The 22,456-nt window shown below is 35.4% G+C and overlaps 1 protein-coding gene across 1 annotated transcript in view; it reads right to left on the reverse strand.

Moving 5' to 3' along the window:
- The window catches only part of CSMD1 (CUB and Sushi multiple domains 1), a 2,093,507-nt gene that overhangs the window by 1,130,808 nt on the left and 940,243 nt on the right, over positions 1 to 22,456 (reverse strand). Inside the window, exon 4 of the mRNA XM_058288018.2 lies at positions 8,461 to 8,655. Coding sequence (XP_058144001.1) covers positions 8,461 to 8,655 — 195 coding nt within the window. The remainder of the gene's footprint in view (positions 1 to 8,460; positions 8,656 to 22,456) is intronic.

Genomic DNA, 22,456 nt, shown 5'->3' on the forward strand with positions numbered 1-22,456 from the left:
TGCCTTTTACTCCAGGAGATTATGGATCTAATACCTTCCCTCATATAATGTGTCACTCGTAGTTGCCTCCTATAAAACACAAATCTTTTCCTTTTCTCTTTTAACATATGCCTGGAACACTTCTCTCCAGTTATACATTTTTCTCACTAAGTATCACTGAAATTTCCCCATACCCACACCCCTCGCCACACAGGTCATTTTAATCATGGATGTCAAACGTAAGAGGAGGTTAATGATAAAATCAAAGAAATGGAAGACCCTGAGTTTTGGCATGAAATCAGAGATAACAATGAAAGTCTCATTCACCTCTACGACTTTGAGGTGACCCAAGCGTTCACTCAGAATATTCACAAAGTTGACTCTTTTGCTGATTCTATTTCTTTGCCTTGGTTGATATCAAATGACATCAAGACTCCTCAAAACTCTAATTTGCCTTGGGCAAGCTTCTTCAGGCCAGCATTGTCTGGGATTGGGTAGTTAAACCTGTCTAACTCTGGAATCACATATTAGGATGTCCACCTACCTATAATTCCATCTATAAATATAAACATACACATATGTACATATATATTTAAACAGCATATTTGTCGGTAATAAAGGTAATATTTTAGATTACCATATGCCTTACTATTCTCTTGATTATCTCTTAGGAAAGGAAGTGAGGATATATACTGAACAGACCAAATTCAGCTGAAATCTATGAAATGCTTTGATTAACAAAGTGATGCTTTAAAACATCTGAGAAAAATATTTTTCACCTAGAATTCTTTACTCAGCCAAAATATCCATCAAATGTGGATACAGATCAAGGAAATTTGCCTACCTGCAAAGACTTAAAAGCTTTTCCTCTGAAGCAACCTTTATTAGGAAGTTATGTGTGGTTATATGGTCAAGCAGTGAAAACAAGGGAAAGGAAAATATAAGGTTTAGGAAATAATGACCAAATGCAGTAGAATAGTGGAGGAACATCTACAAATCAATGCTGATAACAGGCCTAGAAACCAGTTCAGAATGTTTTGGAAGAGAGTTTTTAGAGGTGGATGGTAATAGGTTTGGAAAAAATGACTGCAAGAGAGGTATTAAAAAGGCGATGAAGGTATAGTGTTATTGGGGGCGGGGGGTGCAGTGGCAACTCAAAAATTAAGAAAAATGGAAAGGAAGTGTTTCCAAATATTAAGCACCAAATTAAATTAGAGGAGAAAACAGAGTTCATTCATAACATTAATTAAAAGAAGAAAGAAGGAGAAGATATTTGAATTATCATGATGAAGGCATAGCTTTATTAGTCAACGAGCGAAAAATAAAGATAATTCGAAATTTTAGGGCAAATAAAAAGCATTTGTGGCATAGATGTTCCAGCTGTTTACCAAATTGTTTTTTTTTTTTCCCCCTCTACCTGTGTTAACAAGTGATTCCATTTCCTAATTTCCCTTGTGGTTGAGCATCCCAATTGGCTGCCTGAGTCCTTCGCAATAGAACATGCTGAGTCCTTCGCAATAGAATATATATGTATGGGATGCTCACCACCTGTGTCCCTGTCCCTAACAACCCCATGTTCTTTCCTCCCTCTCTGCCAATCGGAGGAAGACAAGACTGACAACCTTGAAAGGAAGATGTGGAAGATGGCAGGGCCCAAACCATCAGGAATATCAGAGAAAACCACGAGTCAGGAATGCACATGTTGGATTTAAAATGAGCAAAAATAAATCTCCACCTGAGTTTACTAATATCACCTTAATTCAGCAAGCCGAACAAGAAAGCCTTGGTCCAAATGTGAAGTTATTATGGATAATTGTTTGGGACCCGGAAAGACCTCACCTAAACTCTCTTCTTTGCATGGCACGGGGATTGCGATGTTGGGATCGCAGAGCGGGAAGTCTCATTATAGCCAGACTACTTGGCTCTGAGGTGAACAACATTTATACAGTTATAAGGACATAAATATTTATTAATTTTCAGCTTTTGCAAACAGCCTTTAGACAAAGTAGGATGGACATAGCTGTAATTCTGGAATAAAATATAAGTGTTACCAGATTTGTCACGGTAGACATTCTACTACAGCTGAGAAAATATACAGAAAAGAAAGGGTAAAAGTATATATTAGAAAGGGTCAAGGAAATGATATTTATGTCTTCTAAAGTGGAGAAGCAGGAGATTATGCTGCCTCTACTTGTAGAAATAAAGCATAAAAGTTGAAGGGTACTGTTTAAATTTACATAGATGATGTGTAGAAATCTAAATTATATTGGGAGGAAAAGAGATGAAAGTGGCTCCTAATTTATAATACATATAAGTTAATAATCAAATCGATGTTTTAATTGAAAAAGTTTTATATTGAGAAAGAAAAAAAGAATAGTATAATATTTTAAACATAAGAGTATAATGACAAAGAAACAGAAATGGTTAAAAGTAAGTGAGTTTGTGGCATAAAAATATGGATGTTTCAAAGGCATGTAGCTTTCCAAAATAAACCCTTATGTATTATTAAAAATTTTAAAGCATGTTCAAAAATTACTTATTTTTAATAAAAATAAGATGATACAATAAAAATATAGCTGGATTGTTTTAATGTGTAAGTCAGAAATCTAAATCAGATGTCAAGCCAATTTGAGAATTTATTTCCTTGCCTTTAGTACCAGAATAATAATACTTGCCCTTATACTTCTCAAGGTGATTCGAGGTACAAACTATATAAAGCATTTCTAGAACTCAGCATATTTTCAAACTGACATTGTACAAGCATGGCTTTAGGTGCCCTTCCATGGATCATCTAAGTTATTTATATAATGCTAATACAGGCAATTCTATGAAGTGCAGAATGTATAAAACAATGTTATTTATTTCAGCTCATAATTGGGAATGTCCAGAACTATGACTTCAGGAATTTTGGCTCTGCACTAACTACCTAGAATTATTTTCTGAAGTCTAGTTTGCAAATACGAAGTGCTCCATCATGATAAGAATAAAGGTATGGAAAAAAGATGGTTTCCATGTTATAGAGAGCATGGGTCTCTGCATAGAATAGGTTGGTATTGGTCAGGCCTGGTTTACTTCAAATGGTGTGTGCCCAAGGCAGCTGTCCTATCACGTTTTCATAAGTGCAAACTACCCTGGGTCTTTTCCAGGTCTGATATTATCTCAGGCCTCCAAATAGCTCCCATCTGTTTTCATATGAGTAGAATAAAGTAACTGATGTAAGATAAATCTATAACTTACCAAATTGAGATCCCCCGTTGGGAATTACATAGGAATAGGTCATTTAAGGGAATAAAACGACACTATCAAAGAGCAATTTAACAGCATTATTATGAGCTAATATATGAAAACAACTACTTCTTACTTGGAATTTCCTTTTATCAAATATGCTTTTTCTTACGAAGGAGAATTTTCTGAATGCATATTCTGGCCTACTTCTTTTCTACCTTCTTCCATGACCTTACCATAAATCTGGAAATTAAGATATGCCTTTTATGTTTTCTATTCAAAGAAAACACCTTTACATTTGGATTTGATACTCTACTGCCCTCCAATATCCGAGAGCTCAAAGTAACCTGGACATAACGTTATATCTTTTTTCACTTAACAATATAGTATTAGAATCAAAATAAGAAGTCAGGTAAATCTTGTGATGAGAACAGATTTCATTTAATCTATCTAATTTCCTTCTTTTCCTCTCTTACATTTCTCCTCTAGATATACCTCATACCTACACATAAATGGAGAGTTAACCCTTTTTAAAAACTAGAAGATATAATGGAAAAAACATATATTAAATGAAGCAAAATGAAGGAAGATAAAGAAATTAAGGTGGAATGGATAAATGAGGAAGAAGCGAAATGTTATACCTCCAGCAAAAGAAAATCTGAGCTCTCATCCTTGAGGTAAAATCAGTTTAACGCTGTTTTCCTGCTTAAGGGACACGGTGATAAGTAGAGCAGCCTGACCTCCCTTTTTTAAATGGATTATATATTTTAAATATAGAATTACATCATTTTTCTTTAAAGAGACTCATGTAACACATTATGTGACACATAAATCCAGGTGTCCTTGTTCAGGTTAAATATTGCTATTTGGAGTAAAATGTAAATTTTTTCAATAGTGGAAAAAGGTCTTTGTAAAAGAATACACTGGTAAAACAGAAGCTTTGTTAAGACTCTACACAATTCCTGGAACTAAAATAAGTAGAAATTTTGGTAAGCAGAAGATAGATTCATTTCATCTTTTTAAATTATCTAACTCCATATTGCTGAAATGTATTTATTTTTGTCCTAGATGCAGTATCTACACATTCATTAGCACTAGATCCTCATTTTATTTTCTCGTGATCCAGCTATCCATAGCAATGACAAACTAGATTGCAGCTTTGTTTCATAAAATGATTACATTATTCTAATTGAATTCCCTTTGAAATATTTCTAGCATAAGTATTGAAAAAAAGGAAAAAATTAAGTGTAAATTAATAATCTATAACAGAGGAATAATATTTATCATGACAAATGCATCTTGATTATTTGAAATTTAATAAATTGATGGTAGAGAAATCATTAGCAGACTATTGTAAAACCCTTTTTATAAGGTACATAATTATAGAAATAATAAAGTTTCTTCAGTTAAGAACAAAACTCTTGAGGAAAGTTTCAGCAGAAAAGAAGTTGTCATAGTTGTTGTTAATACTTAATGTCACAAACAAAATTATCTTTTCAAATTTATAATAGATTTTGTATTTCATAATCAGCAGATTTCTATACCTCTTTTAAGGTTTTAAATGTAATAGCTATCCCACTAAGGGGAATGACTGTTATTAGGCTAAATTTTAAAGTAGAAAGGAACAGTGGATACAGTCACAAAGTTTTAATGACTGTATATTAACTTCTGGGAAGTTACAAACTAGTTAGGAAAACACTGTTAGGACATTAAGTTGAAATACAACATAGCAACAAAATTAAAACTACATGCAAAATGACTTTTTAAAAAGCAATTATAAAATGTGCTGCAATGGTAAGGAATGATTGATATTTGGACTTGAGCTTGAACTTGCCAAATAAGTAAGATTTATGGCTAGAAGGGAGGTGAAAGGGAAAACTGTGAAGCAGGATATAAATAAGCAAAAGTTTGGGATTAGGCATGGGGTGGTGTGCTGGTAAGACAACTCTCTGAAAAACAAACAACAACACAAACCCTGCTTGTGTGGATGGTATAAATACTTCCACCATTTCAGCCTAATCCCATGGTGCTAACCACATGTTAAGGAATGCAGAGCTTGAAAATTATATGCACAACCATCTCTTAGGAAAGCCAGTAGAAATCATATTCAGCAAAATACAGCATAATTGTCTTACTATGCCAGGGCTGCTTTAATAATTAGGTAGCTTAAAAACAGAAATTTATTGTTTTCCACTTCTGGGGATAGAAGTGTAAATCAAAGTCTAAATCAAAGTGTTGGCAGGGTCATGCTTTCTCTGAAAAATGTAGGGCTCTGATGGCAGCTGGCCATTCATGGTGCTCCTTGGTTTTTGGTATAACTCAGTCTCTAACTCTGTCACAGGACCATCTCTGTCACTCTGTCTGTCTCTCCCAAATTTCCCCTCCTTATAAGGAAATTTGGATAAGGATCCATCTGAATCCAGTTTGGCTTAATTTTAAATAATAACATCTTCAAAGATCCCATTTACAAATAAAGTCATACTCCCAGGACTGGAGAGTAGGCCTGAAACATGGATTTTTTGGGAGACATAATTCTATCCATAAAAATGGTACAGGGAAAACTGTTGGTAGAAGCTTAAGATTTGTGTTTAAGTGTATGGGCATATGAAATTGCATAATTTAGATAAGCCCATGTATGGAAGTTTGATATTATGTATGAATTCCAAAAGAGATAAAGATTATGTTTGTGAGCTGGTCTGTTCCTCTGGGTATGATAACCCTTTGACTGTATTAGATTTAGTTGAGATGTCTTTGATTAAATTATGTTAAGATTAGGGCTTTGATTCAGCTCTCTCATAACAGTGTGACTCCAATTCTCTCACATGGATCTAGACTCACAGGAGAAGAACACAGAGGAAGAGAAACAACTCATTAGACATGGCAGAGTCCCCCAGAAGAGAGATGAGCCTAATAGTCTACAGCTGACCTTGAGAAGAGACTAGAGTAGCTGAGCCTGGAAAGAAAAGAGCACCTGGCAGAGCAATGAGTCTTATGCCAGCCTACAGCTGAGATCAGAAGAAGCTGGGCCCACAGAGCCTGAAGAGGAAAGAGGAAGGCTGAACCCTCACAGATATCACCTGTCATCTTGTGGTAACACGTGGCAACAGACTTTGGGTGAGAAAGTTCCTCTTATGGTACTTTGAATTGGACCCTTTAGGGCCTTGTGACTGTAAACTTCTACCCCAAATAAACAGCCTTTATAAAAGCAACAGATTGCTGGTACTTTGCTTCAGCACCCCTTTGGCTGACTAATGTGCCATGTTATGGTGTATATTGGAAGCCATATTGAAGAGTTCATACTTAATTTTTGTGGATCCATTGAAATTGTTTGACCGAGAGAGGAAAATGAATGATAAAGATTTCTGTTTGGGAGAGAATAATTTCAGGGTATAATGAAGATTGGATACTGAGATTCTAGGTATGGAATCCATTTCATAAACTTGAAACATGTCTGGGTAAAAGTTAGAAAACAAACAAATACAGGAGTAGCACAGGTTGAGTGGAAAAGTAGAGAAGTGAAAGATATTTTGAAAGAAAAAAGTTGGCATAACTTGAGATCTAAAGATTACATAGAATAATGGAGAAAAAAAAGCCAAAATAATGGAAAAATTTTGATCCAGAATAAATGAGAAAATAGTGTATAGTAAGGATGATAAAGGTAGAATAAGATGGAATAAAGAATAGGGAAGAATAAGGACAAAGAAGATATATTTAGGATATCAAAATGGTGGTATCCATAAACAGAATCAATTAATTGAGGGAAATCTATAGAAAAAGAAAGAAATTGGTATATGGATCTAGGTTTTGAGGATACAACCCTTTGAATATTGGAGAGATTTAATATTGGATAGTAGAAACTAAAGAGAAAAAGAAGAGGAATAGATTAAATCTCAGGCACATGCAGAGTAAAGGAGCATTTCAGGAAAAGTTATGGACATTTAAAGTAGAAAATACTCATAATAAGAAATATTCCCGAACAGAGGAAATTTGAAAATGACAAATCCCAGCTCTGGCATTTACTAGCTGGAATAATTAGAGCATGTTACTTTTCCTACTTAACCCTCACATTCTTCAACTATAGAATGAATCTTTAAAAAATACCTACTTGAGAAGATTAAATGTGACAAAGTAGCACCTGGTCCATAAAGAGCCATCAACTATTTAGTATTAGTTGTACTAATATTGTAGTAATATTCTATTATTAAAATTATTATCACCAGGAAGATTTCGGGAGAATATAACATTTAAGAAAGAAAAAGACAGAATAAGAAAGTAATCATTAAAGAGCATAGGTTAAGTTAAAAGCTCATTGATGAAAGTAGCACAATCATATATTAATGAATTACAGTTGAATCTGTGAATTGGCCTGGTTAGGAGCATTTAAAATTAGGCATGTGTTTGAGACTTAATTGATCATATGTTTTGTCTGGTACCTTTTGAAAATTAGGCTTTTTTTTCCCTTCATATGTTAAATGACTGTCAATACTTATTTCAATGAGTCGTTGTGAAAATTAAATAATATCATCCAAGTAAAGTGTTTAGTGCATTTCATGGCATTACATCAAGACCTCGATACATGTTAGCTTTGCATTTACTTCTGAATGCATAAGATGAGGTTTTCTTAGGAAAGTCAAAGCCTAAGAGCTGAAGTGTGCTATTTCCTAAAGTTGTTAATTAGATTAGTAAAGCAATGTTATTAGAAAGGCTAAAAAAAGTGCAGGACTTCCGGAAAAGTTATTCTGACATTGCCCCAAATGGTGATGATGGGTACTTGGAATCATGCATTCATTGAAGATCACCTTATTTCAAAGACATAACAGAAAAGAAAGAGAAAAAAAAATCCTCAAAATACATAAATTATCAAGGGGAACTCTAAATGTTTAATGAGAAAAGGATAAAACGAGAACTCAGATTGGGACATCAAATTAATAAAGACATAATCATGTGTATCAAATTGTAAAATACTATGACAAGAGGTGAAAAACTACTCGGAGGTATATGAAATTTGAGAAATAGAGTGAAAGAACACTTTGGCCTTTGAGGGACACATCAAAACTTGTTTTTGACTTTATAGCACCCAACCATGGTTTCTTATATAACATGTTATATCACTTAGGGAAAGAGAATGAGCTGACATGAATGACCCAACCTGAAATTTCCTCTTTTCATTTAAATTGAAACTTTTGTAATATTAGCTCTGAAGCCATTGACACAGCACAGATGTCAGTTTCCAAGCACATATTCATCATACAATACCTCTGCAAAATGGAGCTGGAAAATCCCATGATGCACCATTCCCAGGGCTAACGATGCAGGTCAGAATAGCGTGACCTTCCAAGATATACCCGGAGAGACAGCTGTATCGGATTTTGTCTCCTATGTTGAATCTTGTACCATGAAGAACTCCTTTCAGTATTTCCCCAGGATTTCCACATGTGTGGCTAGGTAAAACTGTAGGAAAGAGAAAAGAAAGGAAAAGAAATAAACATCAAACTTAAAAAAAATGTCCTGAGATCAATGTATATCTCAAAGAGACACTATGTTTGAATTATTAAAATCAGCAAATCTCCAGCATAAAAGTCTTTTTAAATTTTGTGCAGAAATTAAACTGAGAAAAGGTCTTCATATTTTAGAAATATCTGCAATATAATACTTTTATAAAGATTATTTTAAATTGTTAAGAAAATAAAATGTTAAGAAAATAAAATGTAGTTCTGCTTACGTTCAATATTTTAGATGATAGCTAGATTATTTTTCTAATGATGAGGTACTACATTATAGTGATCAGATAAAATCAGAGGTTATAGAGATCTGACAGTAATATGAGAAATACAGCATAAATAGTCATACTGTATTTATCCTTATTCCTCCAGAAAGAGGACAGTGCCTGATACATATCACTAATCAAGGTACACTCAATGTTTGATGGATAAACAACTGAAATAAATACACTAGACATCTTGTTTCTTAATCAACAGGTTTTCAAAAAAAAAAAAATACCACTATCATATCCAGGATGTATAATGGGCTCTTTACATTTATAGCATCTGAATCACAACCCAGTGTCAGCTATCATTTTTGACAATGCAACTAGTCTATTCACTGGTATTTCAATAATATAGCTTTGTTTCTTTTCTATGTTGACCATCCCACTTTTTACATTGATAGCATTCTTGATCTAATTCAATGACCTTGAAACTTAATTATGTTGCCATTCCATACTAATGGTACATGATTTTGAACTTGATTAAGTTGAATGAATGAAGGTCATGATTGTGACTGCTTTCTCCTTATATGCAGTTTAAATTTAGGATGTCATCAGTAAATTAGCTTCCATTATATAGTATTGAAATAAATCTAGGTGTTTGCTATTTTAAAACAATGATTTTTGTGTTAAAATGATTTCCAAATAAACAAGATTGAATTATTTCATATCTACATTATTTTTTGTATAAATGTGAGAGTGTATGTTACGTGCAGTTATAATAGTATAATTGTATAATAGTAAAATATTTTCTATTTTGTTTATATTAATAGCCTGAGAAATGCACAGAACTTTCATAGTGAAAGTGGAAGGAATCTCACCAATTTTTAGATTACATTTTTTATATCACTTAAATATGCATAAACTAAACTATGTAGAAAAACTTAGAAAAACAAACACTAGTACTTATGTAATTAATATTGTGGATATGTTATGAAATTTTTTATTCAATGTGTTTTCAATTCCGTTTTTTTAAAAACTCTTGAATCAGTCTGCAAAAAAACTAAAGTGTTGACAACACAGTAGCAAATAGTTCTTTTTGTCAACATTTTAAAAGGTTTACTATCCCTAAGGCAATACATCTGTTAAAAAATGCTGCTTTATATTCTATTAGAAATTGCATTTAACTGCATATAAGTTTCTAAGGTAGAAAAAATTTAAATTCTATTTTGGGAAGCACCTGAGTTTATGACTCAGGATTCTTGCTAGTCAGGTCACATGAGCTGATGGATTTTATAGTCAGAGACACGGGTTGAATTTAAATCATGATTTGGGGTGGGGTGGGGTCTTGGGATAGGTGGAGAGAGAGACTAGGATAGGTGGAGGAGAATGAATTGTGCATAAAAATACTTTTTAGTGTTTTCCCTTTTTTTTAACCATTTTTTTTGGTCTTTATTTGTTTTTTTAATGTTACATTCAAAAAATATGAGGTCCCCATATACACCCCACTCCCCTCACCCCACTCCTCCCCCCATAAAAACAACCTCCTCCATCATCATGAGACAGTCATTGCATTTGGTGAACACATCTCTGAGCACCGCTGCACCTCATGGTCAATGGTCCACACCATAGCCCACACTCTCCCACATTCCACCCAGTGGGCCATGGAGGACATACAATGTCCGGAAACTGTCCCTGCAGCACCACCCAGGACAACTCCTAGTCCCAAAAATGCCCCCACATCTCATCTCTTCCCCCCACTTCCTACCCCCAGTAGCCACCAGGGCCACTTTCTCCACACCAATGCCACATTTTCTTTGATTACTAACCACAATAGTTCATGAGTAGAATATCAGTAAGTCCACTCTAACCCATACTCTATTCCTCCACCCTGTGGACCTTAGAATGGTTTTGTCCACTCCACATCTATATCAACAGGACTTAGATTCCACATAGATGCTGGATACAATTGTAAATACTTCTTACTAGGTCTACATTCACTAACAGAATGTGTCCAGGAACTTGTTTCCCAAAGGCCGGAGTTATCTGTTTAAATCGCTCAAGTGTTTTTTTTTTTTTTTAAAGATTTATTTTCATTTATTTAATTCCCCTCCCCCTCCCCTGGTTGTCTGTTCTTGGTGTCTATTTGCTGCGTCTTGTTTCTTTGTCCGCTTCTGTTGTCGTCAGTGGCACGGGAAGTGTGGGCGGCGCCATTCCTCGGCAGGCTGCTCCCTCCTTCGCGCTGGGCGGCTCTCCTTATGGGTGCACTCCTTGCGCGTGGGGCTCCCCTACGCGGGGGACACCCCTGTGTAGCATGGCACTCCATGCGCGCATCAGCACTGCGCATGGGCCAGCTCCACACGGGTCAAGGAGGCCCGGGGCTTGAACCGCGGACCTCCCATGTGGTAGACGGATGCCCTAACCACTGGGCCAAGTCCGTTTCCATCCCTTCCTGTGTGTGGGTGTGAACCTATTGAATATAGGGCCTTTGGGTTCGATTCAGTTAAGAGACCCCTTTATTAGATCACTGTTGATTAGATCCATTCAGTTACGGGCCTTTGATGAGACTGTGGGACCCAGAGTGAGTGGGTTTTGATCCTCTTACTGGAACTCTTCATAAACAAAGAACTGAAAACCAGCAGACACAGAAAAAGCTGCAGAGACAGAGAGGAGCCAGGAGCCCAGGGAGGAGACCAGAAGAGAGGAGCCCCAGGTGCTGGAGCGGAGACCCTAACAGACGCTCCCCGTGCCGGCCATGGGAGGACGTTCTCCAGCCAGACTCCCGAGGGTGCCTTGACTGGGACACGGCCACAGCCTCAGAAGTGCAAGTTTTTAATCTAATAATTCCCACTCTAAAAGCCAACCCGTTTTTGGTATCGTGCATTGGCAGCCTTTAGCCAACTAAGACACCCTCTAAAGATACCTGCAACACTTCTCACAAGTGGGGCACCAACTGACCTTTCTGAGAACTGAAAAATTGTACAACTTTTAGATACGTCGTTCTGTTGAAAACAGCAAGAAATCATTCTTAAAAATGAACTTTAGCATGAGTAAGAAATGGACGATTTTATAGAAAGATAGAACAATATCACACAATTATATATGAAATGGATTGCCAGATGCTGGCGTTTCATGGAAAAGCTTCCAGCTATCTTATTTGTAGCCCATTTAATACATTTAAGCAAGGGAAGAAGAAACGAAATGAATGTAACCTGGGATTGTAGAATGGTGCCATGTCAGGCTCCCCTGCTTCCATGAATCCTTCCCTTATTTCTTAGAGCACTTTAATGTCTTCTGTTATTGTGTCTACAGATTTTGTCTTTACCTTAACATCTTGACACAACTATATTAGAATTCAAAAATATATATCAAAGACATGCTTTTCAAGGCCCTGTTTTCTATTCACCATGTAATGTAAGGGAAAGGAAAACTGTATTCAAGTTCCTTATTTTACATTTATTAGTTCTGTTTATTTACTGAAAATGTGTCCTCATTTGTTTTTATTTCACAGGGCAAGGTGTGAAGATTGAATGAGATAACCTAAGTCGCCAAATATACCTTCTTTAGGACTCTATTGTCAGATTGCATTTTAAATAGCTGTTTGCTGTTCTGCCTCTACTTTAGACCTTGAACTGCTCAGTGTTCAGGCATATATTTTAATCATTATTGTCTGTATAGTGTCTAGAATGATGCCTCATTCTCAGTTGATGTTTGCTAAGTAAATATTTGCTCAATTGAAATGATAAATATTAATGTAAAATCTATCATATTCTCTTTCCAGTTATTATATACATAATAACTAAGATATACATAGCTTATAACCTTTGTGAGAACAGGAAAAAGCAGAGGATTTTTATAAAGGTCAGTTGGACAAAATATCATTTTGGAAAAAATGATTTGGTAATAAATTATATCGTTAACTCTTTTTTTCTCTATTTTTTTTTAGATGTTACATTCAAAAAATATAAGAGGTCCCCATATACTCCCCATCCTCCTCACCCGACTCCTCCCACATCAATAACCTCTTTCATCATCGTGAGACATTCATTGCCTTGGGGAATACATTTTGGAGCACTGCTGCACCACATGGATAATGGTTTACATTGTAGTTTACACTCTCCCCCAGTCCACGCAGTGGGCCATGGCAGGACATACATTGTCCAAATCTGTCCCTGCAGTACCACCCACTTGGGTACCACCCAAGTCCTGAAAATGCCCCCACATCATATCTCTTCTTCCCTTTCCCTGCCTTCAGCAGCTACCGTGGCCACTTTCTCCACATCAATGCTACAATTCCTTCCATTACTAATCACAATAGTTCTATAGTAGAATATCAGTAAGTCCACTCTAATCCATACTCTATTCCTCCATCCTGTTTTTAACATTTGTTACAAATGTACATTGGCTTCAGAGGCATACATGAATTTAATTATTTTAAAGCAAAATAACTTAGCAAATAAGAAAAGTGATTAAAATAAGTTTAAAAGTTTAGTCATAAAGTTACCAATTTACAATTTATGGAATGACTATTTTTATTTTCCAGTAATTTTCTGTTGGAAATTTGTTGTTAAAATTTTCAAGTGAACAATGCCAATAAAGAAATAGAAAATAACTGAGAACAAATTATAACACTTACTTCCAGTTGTTAAAAATAATAATGATGCTAAAAAAACTATACATTATGAACTCACTGACAATTTATTTTTTAAAGTACCAAAATACCCATAAATTTTGAAAAATGGATGGGAGTGATTTAAGATACATGCAAAGATTTAAGACATACATTAAAAAAGACCAGTGTATGAGAATCGAGTGCCTGGGAAAGCTGATTTATAATCAAGTAACTTAAACCTAATTATCATTTCTACCTATTTCATTAAAAATTTTTTTTTATTTGAAATAAATTAAAACTTACAGTATAGGTGCAAAAATAATACAAACCTCATACAGAAAACTCTAACATACATCCACTCCCCTGAAACACAAATAACACCAGTTTTAAATCTTTGCCACTTTGCCACCTATCAGCTAGCTAATCTATCTATCTATCTATCTATCTATCTATCTATCTATCTATCTATCTATCTATCTATCTATCTATCTCTGTTTATCTACGTTCCTACCGACCTACCTATCTGTCATCTATCTATTTTTTGAACATTTGACAGCAGGTTGCACACACCATACTCCTTGAATGCAAAATATTTTCATGTTCATTTCCTACGAACAAGGATATTCATTTATGTAATCACCTTAAGTGCAGTTTTCAACTTCAGGGAACTTAACGTTTTTAAAAAAAGCTTACATTCTATTTTCCATGTTTTCTTATGTCCCAATAATGCACTTTTGAGATTTTCCTCTTCCATTCTAAAATCCTGTCCAATATCATGTATTACATTTAATTGTCATGTCTTTAGTTTTCCTCTCTCCCTTTCTCCTCTCCTCTCCTTTCCTCTCCTCTCCTCTCCCTCCTCCCCCTCATCTCTTCTCTTCTCTTCCCCTCCCTTCCTCCCTCCCTTCCTTCCCAGTGGAAACACATACAACATAAATCTTCCCAAACCAAACCCTCCCATGCATACCATTCAGCGTGATTAATTGCATTCAAGTTGTAAATCCTTCTCTAACTTTCCTTTCACCCCCAACAGAAACTCTATCCTCACTTTGCTCTAACTCCCCATTACCCCTGCCTCTTGCAACCTGTACTTTCCATTCTTTCTCTATAAGTTCGTATATTCTCTGATATTTTCTTTGAGGTTACCATGGTGCTTAAATTTAGCATCCATGATCTATAACTATCTAATTTGCTTTCATATAAATTTTACTACTTCAAAAGCATACATAAACCATGGTTCTATACTACTCAGTCCTCTTGCCTTTGTATAGTTCTTATCACAAACTGCATATTTATAGATTATGTTCACCAAACAATTTATTTATGATTATATTTTATGAATTTGCCTTTTCAGTCCTATAGAAAGTAAAAAAATTGGAGTTACAAATCAAATATACAATAGTACTGGTATTATATTAATCCATTTGCATTTTCTATACTGCACATCTTTATTTCTTCATGTGGCTTCCATCTATTGCTTATTGTCCTTTCCTTTCATTCTGTGAAACTCCCCTTAGCATTTCATTAGGGCCAGTCTAGTAGTGACAGTATTCCTCAGATTTTGTTTATCTGGGAATATCTTAAATCCTCCCTTATTTTCTTCTTTTTTAAAGATTTATTTTTTATTTATTTCTCTCCTCTTCCCCCCCTCCCCCCAGTTATCTGCTCTCTGTGTCCATTTGCTGTGTATTCTGTTGTGACCGCTTCTATCCCTATCAACGGCACTGGCAACTGTGTTTATTTTTATTGCATCATCTTGCTGTGTCAGCTCTTTGTGTGTGTGGTACCATTCTTGGGCAGGCTGCACTTTCTTTCACACTGGGCGACTCTCCTTACGAGGTGCACTCCTTGCACGTGCGACTCCCCTACACGGGGGACAACCCTGCGTGGCACAGCACTCCTTGTGTACATCAGCACTGCACATGGGCCAGCTCACCACGGGTCAGGGAGGCCTGGGGTTTGAACCGTGGTCCTCCCATGTGGTAGACAGATGCCCTAACCACTGGGCCAAGTCTGCCACCACTCCCTTATTTTTGAAAGACAGTTTTGATGGATACAGAATTCTTGACTGGCAATTTTTGCCTTCAACATTATAAATTTGTCTTCTCTCTGCCTTCTTTTCTTCATGGTTTCTAATGAGAAATCACTATCTACCCTTATTGAGGTTCCCTTGTATGTGACACATTTCTTCTCTCTGTCACTGGCAGAATGTTCTATCTTTGTCATTAGACAGGTTAATAATAACATCGCATGGTGTGGGTCTAATTAGGCCTATCCTATTTGGAGTTCCTTGGGATTCTTGAATGTTTACATTCATATCTTTCATTAAATTTGGGGAGTTTTTAGCCATTATTTCTTTGAATAGTCTCTCTGCTTTTTTCCCTATTTCTACTCCTTCTGGTACTTTCACAATGAGTATATTGGTATACTTGATGGTTTTTTATAGATTCTTCAATCTTTGTTCATTTTTTATTCATTCTTTCTTCTTTCTGCTCCTCATTCTGGATGATTTCAATTATTTTTTCTTCAAGTTCACTGATTATTTCTTCTGTCAGATCCAATATTCTGTTGAATCTTTCTAGGGAATTTTAAATTTCAGATTCTGTGTTCTTCTCTGTTTTGTTCCTTTTCATAATTTCCATCTATTTAATAATATGGCCTTTGTTTTCTTCTATCATTTCCCTGATTTCCTTTAGTTCTTTATGTTTTTCTTTAGTTCTTTTAATATAGCTGGGACCACTTTTATAAAGTCGTCTGGAATGTCCCAGGTCTAGTCTTCCTCACTGATGGTTTCTAACGTGGTAATCTCTTTTGCCTGAGTCATTGCTTCTGTTTTTTGTGTGTGTGTATGTTTTGAAATACTTTGTTGAAACCTGGGCATTTTGATATTTTAGTGTGTTATCACTGGAATTTAGACTCTGAGGAGTATTCCCCTTAAGTTTGTAACCAGCTAGTGTTTCTTTATGAAACAAGCTAACAAAAGAAGAATAAAAAGAGGAGGAGGAAGAAGAAGAGAAGGAAGAGAAGGCCGAATGTAGGGTCACCCTTGATACTTTCTGTGCATAACTCTTGTCTGGGACATGCATGTGTGGCCTTAGAAATTCTCCCATTTTCATGGATAGGAATGTCCCATCTTGCCTAGGAAATAGTTTCCTCACAGTCCCGTTCACTGTAAGGTATCTCTTATAGAAAACAATCTCTTGCCCCAGCCAGCCCGACTTGCCTGCTCTCCCACAGTGTTCTTGAGTTCTATGCACTACCTTCCACACATAGGGTAAGTTGAGGGACAATGATCCCCTCAGGCCACCACCAGACCAATTAGCTTAGACATACATGTCCCATTATGTGCACAGGCTTCTCATCTTCTCTCTGGAAGGGTCTGTGCTGGGAATATGGATCAGCTCCACACCCAGCTGTGAAGGGATGGAGAAAGAACCAGCCAGATACCATAAAATACTTCCACTTTTAAGTGTCCTTTTCCTCGATTCAGTGCTTACCCCTGTTACTGCAATCATTTCACTGTCTTCTGGAGCCTTTAGAAAGATGTGTTTGCCAGTTCTTGGTGGTGGTTCAAAGCTTCTGAGCCCTGAAATGTCTCGCTCTGCCAACTTGATCCTGCCTATTTCCTTTTAACTAATTTTCATACCAGTTTCCCTGAAGATGTGACTATCCCTTTGTGTCTCCCTCAGTAATGAGCACACATTAAGTATTTAGTAAATACTTATTGAATTGACTCGAACTCTAGTTTTAATTCCCTTTAAGCCTTCCTCGAAGTAATTTGCACTTTCCCATAGATACTTCAAGAAAGAAATTCTTATTTGTGCAATGAGTATTCCACACCCATCGCGGGCATTTGGTGTTGTGAAAGGATTTCTTGAAAGAGACTCTGGGCACTCTTCTTTCCTCTCATGGCAGATTTCCATCAGACCTTAGGAAGCCACGTTTGTAAACCCTGCGCTTGAAACATAGGCTGTCATTCTAATTATGTTCACGGAAATTCCCTTTATAACACTCTGATTTGGCAAGTGCATATGGTCACAATTGAGTGACTTAATTAGGCTATCACATCAAACCTTTAACCCAACTGTTTAAATGATTTAATCGATGTCATATTAAATTCCTTTCCAAAAGAAAAGTGAAAACATGATACTAAAATAAATACAGCATTAATATTCATTACTAAATGGGACAAAAGGCTAGTGAACAGAAGTTTGTGGAATTCATCAGAGCAGCAGCAGTATTTTTAAGAGCATGTGTACAATCAATGAAATTTCATTAGGTACATTCATTTGGAAACTGGCTCCCAGAAGGTTTATGTTAGACAATTTGTTTACGCTTTGCTTTTCCGATAGTCTCACTGCAGCTTGAGGAAATAAAACACCAGATACCCACAGACCTAAAACATTTAAAATGTAAACCAATAATATTAGATGTGTTAGTCACAGAACTGCTGACTGCTGGAAGCCGTCCCCTTGTCCCACTCTTTCCCGTCCCTTTGGGAGAGATTTTAAAATCTGGTTATATAATTTTCAGGAACACTTTAGAAATCAGACTTTCAATTCTTGAAAGCTGACACATTCTCTTTACTGACTGAATCACGGCCAGTTGATAAAACATGAAGATGCTGAGGCAGCGATTGTATGGGAAGAGCAATGAGGAGTTCTCCATAGGCAACAGTCATTTAATGCCTTCCACTGTCAAAGTACCACTCACTCCAGGGTGCGGAGTGACAGTAGAAGAGGGCCTGCTAAAATATCATTATTTGGAAAAGTATTAGGAGCTGGGGAGAAAAAAATCAAAGAGGAAGTGAGTTTTAAAAATAATTACATAATGTGGTGGGTTTCAGACATAAAATGTGGTGTCAGACACATTTGTGTTTCTGCCCCAGACACAGATTGTGTAATGCTAGGCATTTCAGTTTCCATGCCTTTGAAAGGGGAATGAAAAATAAATCATACTCATGAGTTTGTTGTGAAAAATAAATGTGATAATGTATGTAAAACAGTTATCGGTACTCTTGGAGCAGAATTAATGCTGAATATCGATGAGAATTTTTTACTTTAGTTCCCATTCTAAACTACCATTGGATTTGCAATTCTCTAGAAATTTGTAAAGAAATTGTATAATTTGTATAATTATAATATACAATTGTATAATATATATATTGTATTATAATGTATAATAATTGTATAATAATATAATTTGTATAATTTTCAGAGTAAACATGAATTCTAATACATCCCAATTTTAGAAACACTAAAATTAGTATAAATGTATCAGAGTAATATAGCTGTGAAAATGAGAAGAAAATGACGAAGACATCTTATTTCTTCACTAAGCCATATAAATTCTATGCCCTTAATTCTGTCCTACTATAATAATTAACACTTAGATGTCACATACTATCTGCAAGACAACCTTCCAAGTGCTTTTTACGTATTAACAGTATGTATGAAGTAAGTACTACTATTAACTTCAATTTAGAAAGGAGAAAATTATGGCACAGAGAGGTTAAGTCACTGTCCCATGGCCATGGGACTGACAGATAGTGGTTGTAGGATTTGCACACAGGTGGATCCAGAGTCCATGTTATTAAGTACCACAACAAACTACCTCTCTCCCCAAAACATTGTCAACTTCAAAAGAGATAATGTCAATAAAGTGCCATCTACTCTCTAAAGTTCTCAATAGAGCTTTGCTTGCCTTAATAAGATGGATATAAAGAATTGGGGGAGTTGTGATGGATCCTCATGTGGGTGAGGGCAAGTAAATCACATGGCTTAATAAAAACAAGTTTCAACCTCTACAGGTAACTTTGTAGAATGTCAGAAAGGCTATGGGACAGACTGTGTAGCAAAGTAAAAGGAGGCAAAAAAAAAGGCCAGTTGGCAGATGAATTCCACATCAATAGCCTGGATTTCCAAAAAATTTTGGATGGCAATTGGAAGATATACGATATTGAAAAATAAGAACACAAAATGCCTGGTTCGAAATTATTTTTACTACATAAACTGAATTTGGTAAGTGTGAAGCACATATACTAAGGTGAACTGTGGGACATCTTGTTTTATATTCTATTTTACTTCTTTAGTTAACCATTTCATCTGTTTTTAACTGATTGTAAAGTTAAAGTGAGACATTATCTTAACAGCACTAAACTAGAGCTAGGAGTAACTGTTCCTTTGCCACCGCAAACACCAAAGAAATTAATCCAGATATTAGTTAATACACAACTACAACAAAGCAAGTAAAAAGGCAAATGAATAGTCAGCTCCTGAGGAAGAAGCAACAAGATTTTCAAACAATTCATAGTTTGGTGAATTCATATTTTCTTGATGCAATAAGAGAGAGTGCTCAAACATAGCAGCTGAGTTATGAACAAGGTAATATCAGTGATAAAAAATATCCTGGCCATGTAGACAGTTTGTACAATATAATACATTTAGTTCTGAACATTGTTGCATTGTTTGCTTTTAAATTTGTGGAACATCTCCATGGATATAACCTAGTAGAAGCAAGAGTAGAGGGAAGAACTGGAAAGATTTCTAAGTTTCTTCAGATTGAAACAGTTACAAGAAAAAAAATGTAAAGGAAGATTTGCAAGCACAGGTCTGAATATTCTGGAATACCTAAAATTAATGAGTTGGGGAAGAAGAATCATGAAACTTAATAGAAAAATAATTGAATAGATAAGAGCAAGACCAAATAAAGATCTCAGGAATCAACTGAGACACATATTCATGTATGAACATTAACACCAAAGATTGAAAATACATCATACTTGATTGACATAAAGAAAGAACATATAAATAAGGAACTACAGAAGGCAAACTTTTAGGTTACTGTGGAGTTATCAAAAAGAAAATTAAATACATATTAATTTTTATCAGGCAAATTTTCATATACTCCAGGTTCATGGTAGACTGTAGACAGTGTCATTAAAGATTTACAGGTAGACATACACTGTTTTTTTTGTGACCATGTTTCTTCTTCTCAAAAGTGAACTTTATACTCAGTATGGATATCTACTTGATTATGTGTTTAAATATTCATATAACAATCAGGGTAAAAGTATTCCTAAAGTCTAAAAAGGAAATTTGAACAAATATGACTACAAAACTTCCCAGATATCAGCTCAATGAGAGCAGAGAAGTTAACAAAATGGAAAAACTGCTCAGAATGAATTCTGCGAACTATAAAATGCTTCCTCTGGGGACGTGGCTATAGTTCAGTGGTTAAAAACCTGCTTCCCATGTTCGAGGTCTTGGATTCAATCCACAGTATCTCCTAAATAAAATAAAATACAACCAAACAAAACCAGACAAAATTAAATGAAATAAAATAAATTGCTTCCTCTGTGTGTTTTCTAATACATGATATTCATAGATCAAGGATTAAACCATCTATGCCAAAGGTTAAATATTATAATACATATCACTAAGAGCAGTTAACAAATTGAATAATCTAGGAAGTAACTAATTCAAACAGTAATTCAAAATAAAACAGAAGAAAAAATAGCTATACTACTTCCACTTTTGGCCAAAATAGAGTATTAGGGATTAGATTTTTCCTTCCTACCTGAATAAAGTAAAAAAAGGGACAAAAATCAATAAAACAGTGGCTCTTAAATAACTGAATATTAAGCAACATGGGGAAATGATTTCTGAGTATATGGAAATAAAAGAGGTAATTCCTCCAATTGCCCAGCTTCTTTCCTGGAGGGGTTTTCAGTCATGGCATGGGGGGATAGCCTGATAGTAATCCCTGCATGGAAGAGAAAGCTGAGAGTTCAGGGAACCAAAGTGGCTAATGTTAACAGGAAAGGGCACCAAAGATGAGAGACACTGAGTGAGAACTCCACAGCTATGCCAAGTGTCCCTTTTGACTATTCGAGTGAGTACTTATTAATATATGCTAAAGAGGAATTTACCTAAGGCTGGTGAAAAATTATCCAAAGAGGATTAGAGGGAACAGTACCTAGAATTTACACAGGGTTGAGAGTAGTGTCTGTTCCCAACAGTCAGAGCAGAAAACTTCCTGTTTTATGAGACATCGGTTAAGTAAAATTTAAAAAAGGGTCTTGCCTCAGTAGTGGAAAAAACATTCACTCTATACTAAATTCTTCTTGTGTTACTCTTAAGAAAGATTACTATCAATGGAGTCAGGACTAGAGAGAGGCAAACAAGTTGCCTAGCATGTAAAATTTGATGGAAACTCTGTTTAGTTTATGGAATTGCAGCTATAGCATTTGCATAAACCTGAGTGTTCCTTAAATTTATCACCCTAGGTGCCTCACCTGTCTCACTTTTTGTCCAGAATCTATAAGCATTATCTGGAAAGACCATATCGTTCCCAGAAATTTACCTGTACCCAAAAATAAAGCTCAAGTATGTTATTAAAATCTACAAATATCCAGAACCACTAAGATAAAATTCAAAATGTTTAGTGTTCAATAAAAAATTACCAGACATGAAAAAACATGAGAAAATACAATCTATAATTAGGAGAAAAATTGATAAATCAAAAATGACCCATAAGTGACAGAGATGATAAGCTAAAAGACAACATTATTATAGTTATTACAATTGTACTTCATGTGTACAATAAACTAGAGAAAAGAAAACATTTTATGTAGAGTTATGGAAGATATAAAAAGTACATAGACTGAACATCTAGATTTGAAATCTACAATATCTGAGTTGAAAAATCTAATAGATAAGATTAAAGGCAGAATAGATGTAGCAGAAGAAAAGATTTGTGACCAACAAGAAATGGAAATAGAAATTATCCAAAAATGAACTTAGAGAGAAAAAGATTGCCATTATAAAACAAATCAAAAGGAAAAAAATACAATAAGATTGGGGACAACTTCAAGTGGCCAGATATAGGGACAATGGAAATCCCTGAAAAGAAAGGAATAGAAAGAGGTGCAGAAA

Source organism: Dasypus novemcinctus, chromosome 25 (assembly GCF_030445035.2).
Source record: "Dasypus novemcinctus isolate mDasNov1 chromosome 25, mDasNov1.1.hap2, whole genome shotgun sequence".
Classification (NCBI taxonomy): domain Eukaryota; kingdom Metazoa; phylum Chordata; class Mammalia; order Cingulata; family Dasypodidae; genus Dasypus; species Dasypus novemcinctus.